The sequence below is a fragment of the Triticum dicoccoides genome, chromosome 7B (assembly GCF_002162155.2).
Source record: "Triticum dicoccoides isolate Atlit2015 ecotype Zavitan chromosome 7B, WEW_v2.0, whole genome shotgun sequence".
In the NCBI taxonomy this organism is placed as follows: Eukaryota; Viridiplantae; Streptophyta; class Magnoliopsida; order Poales; family Poaceae; genus Triticum; species Triticum dicoccoides.
Genome location: NC_041393.1, coordinates 743,566,324 through 743,573,124, shown reverse-complemented (window position 1 = coordinate 743,573,124; position 6,801 = coordinate 743,566,324). Strand labels below are relative to the sequence as shown.

At 48.5% G+C, this 6,801-nt stretch overlaps 1 protein-coding gene across 1 annotated transcript; it reads right to left on the bottom strand.

Moving 5' to 3' along the window:
• Window positions 1-2,345: 2,345 nt before the first annotated feature.
• LOC119340162 (26S proteasome regulatory subunit 10B homolog A-like) lies at window positions 2,346-6,173 on the bottom strand. The gene is made up of 10 exons (XM_037612064.1): window positions 6,059-6,173; window positions 5,187-5,306; window positions 4,948-5,084; window positions 4,628-4,789; window positions 4,437-4,523; window positions 4,260-4,346; window positions 3,653-3,790; window positions 3,100-3,291; window positions 2,919-3,017; window positions 2,346-2,827 (listed from the first exon to the last, which is right to left on the bottom strand). The coding sequence occupies exons 1-10, from the start codon at window positions 6,156-6,158 to the stop codon at window positions 2,753-2,755; spliced, it is 1,197 nt and encodes a 398-aa protein (XP_037467961.1). The 5' UTR covers window positions 6,159-6,173; the 3' UTR covers window positions 2,346-2,752.
• Window positions 6,174-6,801: the final 628 nt, after the last annotated feature.

Here is a 6,801-nt window from a genome sequence, read left to right as displayed (position 1 = left end):
TTCGTTGATTTGCTACACTTCTAGTGCACTGGGCCCGTGTATGCACGGTAGCAGCGCGGGGCATAAACCACGCGCTACTGCTATCTCGTTAGTTGGAGCACGGGATTGATACCCCGTGCTGCTACTGTTGCCAACTCCGGGAGGCACGGTGGGGGTCACTTAGTAGTAGCGCTGGTACCGTGAACCCGCGTTGCTATTGTTGCCAACTCCGGGAGGCATGGTGGGCGCCACTTACTAGTAGCACCGGTACCATGAAACTGCGCTTCTGCTAATGTCCACCTGCAACGATGAGTTTTACGCTCGCGGTACTGCTAAATATATAGCTGCAGCGCGACTTATCTACCCCGCACCATTGTTACGTGGCTGCCTATAGGGTTTTCTCTAGTAATGGACACTCTACTCCAAACACCTGCACCATGGCGCGGACAAACTTGATAGTAGTCTTCAGGCATGTGCTCTCCCCAATTTGATCATCTCACAAACGACATCTTCGGCAGTACCAGGTGCTAGATCCTCAGAGCAGCTGTACATTTATGCTTAGCACAAAAATATAGTTGGCCGCAGCAATTCCTTTTGAGGTTGAAGTAGTCATCGTGTGCCTCCACTCTCTCCACAATGCGCAAAAACAATGATTTCCGCATGCGAAAAAGGCGACGAAACCATGGATCATCCAGAAAAGTTGGGTTCAGAACAAACTAGTCCCTTCTGCAGTAGCCGTACTCGAGACACCCTATCCCGATTGATCACTCTTCTTCTTTGATTGAACCCTTGAAGTTGAGAATATGCTCCACCTGCCTGTCTATTTCCTCTTGCATGCTCATGGGCATGATCATGTCCACCTCTTCGTCCAAATCCGACGAATCGAAGAACTCATCTTGAATGATTTGATCAAGCTCCACCGGTCCATACTCCTTGTCCGATGAAGCGTCTAAATTCATTGTTTCCCTAAAAAAATCACAAAAATCAGGTCGGACAATGTGTCGAACACATAGAGTGCAAGGGGCAGCCGGAGAGTTGTGGACGTACAGCGATGGCGTCCGGGCTGGCAGGAGTGTTGTGCCGGTGCTGGTGGCGCAGAGGCTCAAAACTGTCGTGGAACGCGTGCGGCGGTGGAGCTACGAGACGGAGAGCGTGGAGGAAGAAGAGAGGAGGGAGCAAATAAATTCGGTAGGGAGAGGGAGTGGATTTTGTGCAATTTATGGTGGGGTAGGGCTATCGGGTCCGACGTGGCGACGCGTCCAGGCACCCCCATATCCGGCTCACGTTTGGGCTGGATATGAGGGATGCCGGTTAGCCCGGGTGTTTGAGTCCCGTTTAAGGAGCCCGTCTGGGTCACATTTTTGTGACCGGGCGTTTGAGGCGGGTTTGGGTCGTCCGTCTGGGTCACATTTTTCTGACCGCGCGTTTGAGGTAGGTTTGGGTCGTCCGGCAGTAGATGCTCTAAGGCAACCGCTGAGAACAAATCTCTATGATTATGCCACACCACCTTTGAAACAACACATACAGATTATACTTAATTGCATTTCTCGAGGATCATGCCATCTTTGTTTGATGATATCTGATCCCTGAATACTCCAAATAGCAGCCTAAACAATGGCTGATTCACAATCATACAAATGATTAGTTAGCAGCTAAGTACAGTTGGTCGCACAGTTTGCACACGCTCGTTTTTTAATCTTATCTTTTAAGGAGAAAAACACAGGTTTCAAATGAGATGTTTTCTGTTCCAAATTGCAAGCATTGGCTCTCCATTTCAAGGCACCAGCATAGCATCTAGCTGGGAATTAATCCAGTTCCATTCCCAGATCAATAGCTTAATTCTGGGGGTGGTTCAGTAGTATTTATCCTGACAGATTTCATTCCTCTGATAAGAAAAAGAAAACAGCACACAACAGGGCAACATTTATATATATATATCACAAGATGGGCACTCCATTTCAGCAGGGCAGCAGCATAGCATTTCAGTCTAAAACCCTCCCCTCCATTTCATCTACTGAACAAGACGAAACTCGGTGGCCGTAACACTACATGCAGAAACTAGGATATGTGAGGATTAGTGATCAGTTTCATCCCCCACAGGCCAACATCTTGTGGGCACCACAAGCGCATAGAGAGATTCCCAAAATTCGAGGCCTGGGGTAGACACTAAAATTCCCAAACTAGAATATTCCCAAAACGGATGTATCTAACACTAAAATTTGAATAGATACATCGATACATCCGTATGTAGACAAATCTTAAGACAAGAATTTTGGGACGGAGGGAGTACTATTTATCCTCACAGATTTGATTCTTCTGATAAGTAAAAGAAAACAGCACATGGGGCAACAATGCAGCACACAAGAGACACACAACAGGGCAACATTATACATACATCACAAGATGGGCACTCCAATCCAGCAGCATAGCATTTCAGTCTAAAACCCTCCCCTCCATTTCATCTACGGAACGAGGAAACTCGGCGACCATAACACTACAGGCAGAAACTAGGATATGCGAGGATTAGCGGCCAGTTTCATCCCCCACAGGCCAACAGTTTGCGCGCACCACGAGCGCATACAGAATCCGAGCACATAGAGAACCCCCAAAATTAGGCCTGGGCGAGGATCGGTCTCGCGGACAGGAACTACGACATCATCTGGATCATACGCCTCGTAGTCTCCTTCAAAAGCGTGGGTTGACTGATATATATATGTTATCTAAACTTTCAGTAAAAAGGTTCATCAGCTGGTTAACTCGCCCTGGCATTCCTCTAGTCCTTGCCAAAGTCCGCCTTGTAGTCGGCACTCGACTCCAGCTTCTTCATGTCCATGATCTTCCTCAACCCCTGAGAACAGCCGTTGCAGAAAATGAGTTACGACGATGGAGGCCATATGTTGTATTCTGTGAGGGAGGCGATGGCAGAACACCAAACATACCTTGATGAAGTCTTCGTTGATGGCGTAGTCACGCTCTGCTCGGATCGCCGCCATGCCAGCTTCTGTGCAGATGTTGCGCAAGTCGGCGGCGTTGAATCCCTGAAAGGCAACGAGGGAGTTCAGAGGAGAAGCTCTGGGTCTTGCAATGGGAGCCTTTGCGTAAGTGAGGCAAACGACTTGCCTCTGCTAGCTTGGCAGCAGCTTCGTAGTCGATTTCGCCATGCTTGGCCATCCCAGCTGCATGGATCTTGAGGATTTCCTGCCTCGCTTGTTCGTTAGGAAGAGGAATTTCAATCTTGCGATCCAGACGCCCTGGACGTAAGAGAGCAGGGTCTAGAACATCCGGACGGTTGGTCGCCATGATTATCTTCACCTGAAGGTAACCAGGAATGAAAATAGGTTTAGACGGAAAATCAATTGTCCGGTGGTACTCACAACAAGGAATTGCATTCCTTGGAATATGTGCAAAGAGGGTAAGTTTATGCAAGAAACGAGTACAACAGCAATTACTTTCCTCAGAAGTTCAGCATATTTTGAGCTATGAAGATAACTGACCACAGGCACAAAGGTTCAGATTTCAAGAATGTTGAATAACTAAACATACATCCAGAAACCAATATAATCAATGGGAACATTCAAACATGACAGCCGCACATGCATACAGGTCTGGATGCAACATCAACAACACTCATCCTGGGCACAAAGTCACGAAGTCCAGCAAAACAGATATATACCTTTCCAAGTTCATCAAACCCATCTAACTGGTTTAGCAGTTCCATGAGCGTCCTCTGGATCTCACGATCAGCACTTGTGCCTTCACTGAATCTTCTTCCTCCAAGTGCGTCAATTTCATCCATGAAGATGATGCACGGCTGGACAGAAAAATGGAACAGCAGCAGAGTTGAGTGATTAGTAACTAAGTTGGGATGACTCTACTGGAAACAAAATGTATGGCATTCTTTATTTATACTACATTTCTGTGGTAATGTGGGTATCATTGTTAATATATACTCCCTCCGTTCGGAATTACTTGTCACAAAAATGGATGTATCTACAACTAAAATACATCTAGATCAATACATTCATTTCTTGGACGAGTAATTCCGAACGGAGGGAGTATTTTGGAGATAAGTGCAACTCTTATCCAGTATCTAGTATCTAGTTATGTGCCAAGTAAACTCATAACCAGTTGCTCGTAACTACTACTCACCAATATAAGATCTTTTAACAAAACTAGAGAAAATAAAGAAAATATATCAGGACAGAAGCTAGCTTTTGGTAGGGTTATTGAAAGATAGAAGGTTTTCAGATAATAATGAGAAGATGTTGAGTGGGGCTTACCTCGTGATTACGTGCATACGCAAACATTTCCCTTATTATCCGAGCACTTTCACCAATATACTTACCAATGACTGCACTTGAGACAACCTATTGTACACAGTACAGACTAGTAATAAGAACATAAAGATATATATAGAGGGAGAAAAACAGTTGAAGGTCAATATATGTATGCAACACCTTAATAAAGTTCACATCTATGTTACTTGCAAGAGCCCTAGCCAGCAGTGTCTTCCCAGTTCCAGGTGGGCCGTAGAGGAGCACTCCCTGAAGCCAAGTGGTTGTTAAGCAATATTAACTCTGTTTTAATAGCTTGCACAGTTGTACACATTGGAACAAACAAATGCAAGTGTATGCATTAATGAATTTACCTTGGGTGGCTTAATACCAACTCTGAGAAACAGTTCTGGGTTCATGAGCGGAAGCTCGATGGTCTCCCGAATTTCCCTGATCTGGTCAGATAGGCCTCCAACAGCAGAGAAGCTGACATTCCCTGGATCTTCATGAACCATGTTGAACACTAAAGGGTCCACCTGAAAGGAAATAGAATTTCAAATCACGTCCTCAACACATAACATCCATTTGACTCTGGATTGTAACCAATGGAGAAACAGAAGACAGAAGGTAATAAATGGGACAGGCAAAGTAAAGGAAGTTTGGAAACACAAATGATAGCGAAACACAATTATACCTCACGCGGAAGCATGCGCACGATTGTAAGTGTGCTCGGGTCAAGACACACGCGTGTGCCTGTTTTCAAGCTCTCTGTGTTCAACTTATTGCGACAGTTGACAAGGTATCGAGGACCACTCCTAACCTTGACGATAACTGCAAGTGAACAGGTCAATAAGGAGAAAAATGTCGATCAGACACCAAACAGAGAGATCTTGATGGCAGAAAAAGAGGAGGCGGGTCTGAAAGCACACTCACAGCGGTCGCCAGCAAGCGGGCGCAGCACCTCCCCCACTATCTGCCCAACGCACTGAAACGCCTTGACATGCTCATCGGTTATCTCACGCTCCTTCCTAGCCTTCTTCAGGTTCTCTTCCCCTGCAACAGGAGAGTGTATCAATCAAACACCGTAAACACAACAGAAGATGCCTATGGATCTCCAGCAAGCAAATTGCACAACAGCAACGAAATGCTCAATAGGGGAAAACCAGAGATCAAATTAAAAGGAGCCTGAACGAACATTCCTTGATCGGGATCATCCTTTTCTGCGCGACCCGGCGAGAAATGGCCACTACTTGCATCAATTACAGAGCATTGCGCCGAACAATATAAAGGTAAACTACTCTTGCTAGTTCCTATCACCAATGATCTTTTTTCGAGCAAATTGGGCGTAACAAGGGTGCTACCTGCATCATGTGCCAGCATCACAGCACTGAACATTGTGAAAGTAAAGTAGTTCTAATTCCAATCGCCAATCACAGCTAGCACAATCGTATTCCCAGTAACCCTAGATTGAAGCAAAGCCGAGCAAAGCGTGCCCAAATTCCGAATCGACCAACTACCCAGAGAACCCACACTCCACATCGTTTTTTTCTACAATAAAAAATGGCCATCGGGTAGTAAACACGCGATCAGCGCCAAGGAGGCGAGGGTTTAGCGGCGCAAAACCCCGAAAGCGACGCGCCATCGCGGCGGACGGGAGCGAGCCGGCAGCCGGAGCGAAGGCGGGCGCCGACTGCTCGCTCCGGTGGCGGACTCGAGCGAGGCCGTACGGGCGGCTCGGTCGCTAGGTCTACGCGGCGGGGGCGGGCGGGCGGGCATTGCGGCGGCGGGGGCGGGCGGGGAGGTACCTGTGGTGAGGAGGGACTGGCGCTCCCGGCAGGCGAGGAGGCTGGCGCGGTACTTGGCGACGGCGGCGGCGCGGCGGGCGTCGTCGGCGGTCGCGGCCATGGTCCGGCGCGGCGGGCGGAGTGCGGAGTGCGAGCGAGGGACTGGGAGGGTGGACTTGGTTGGACCCGACCAGCCGGTCTTGCCCACCTGCTTTTGCGGTGTCGTCTGGGCCTGGGCCGAGTGGGCACCGACTAGGCTGGGCCTCCTGGCTGCGTTTTGCTTGTTTTTATTTTTGTTTTTCATTTCGTTTCCGTCCCCCCTTAGGAGGTGTTTGGCTACACAAATGGAAACTGCAATGCTAACGTAATCAGATCACAGTGTTTAAGAAGGTGAAATGAGTTTTTTTCAAGTTTGTTTGGTTCACGTTCATGTAAAGGAATCGATTACCATTGCTCTGCTCTTCCTGCTCGGCCCTGCTGCTCGCTGGCCGCCATCCTTCCCGTAGGTGGTCTGCTCTTGCTCGAACCCAACCAAGTAGGATCTCAAACGCCGCCGGCCGGCCCCGAAATCAAGCGCCGCCGGCCGTCCCCGAGATCGAGCGCCGCAAGCCGCTCGGATCTTGTGCACCGCTGGCCATCCGCGAAATCAAACACCGCCGGCCATCCACGAGATCAAACGCCGCTGGCCGCTCGGGTCTTATGCGCCGCCGGCCATCCCCAAGCATGTGCGCTGCCAGCCGTCTTTGATGTCAAGCACATCCAGC

Bases quoted from the DNA above. Each gene is read 5' to 3' on its own strand.
- LOC119340162 (XM_037612064.1), bottom strand. From the start codon at position 6,158: ATGGCCGCGACCGCCGACGACGCCCGCCGCGCCGCCGCCGTCGCCAAG. The intron at 4,347-4,436 runs GTGTTGCATACA...TGTGTACAATAG, and splicing joins TAGATGTGAACTTTATTAAG to GTTGTCTCAAGTGCAGTCAT. The intron at 3,018-3,099 runs GCAAGTCGTTTG...GTTGCCTTTCAG, and splicing joins CTGCTGCCAAGCTAGCAGAG to GGATTCAACGCCGCCGACTT.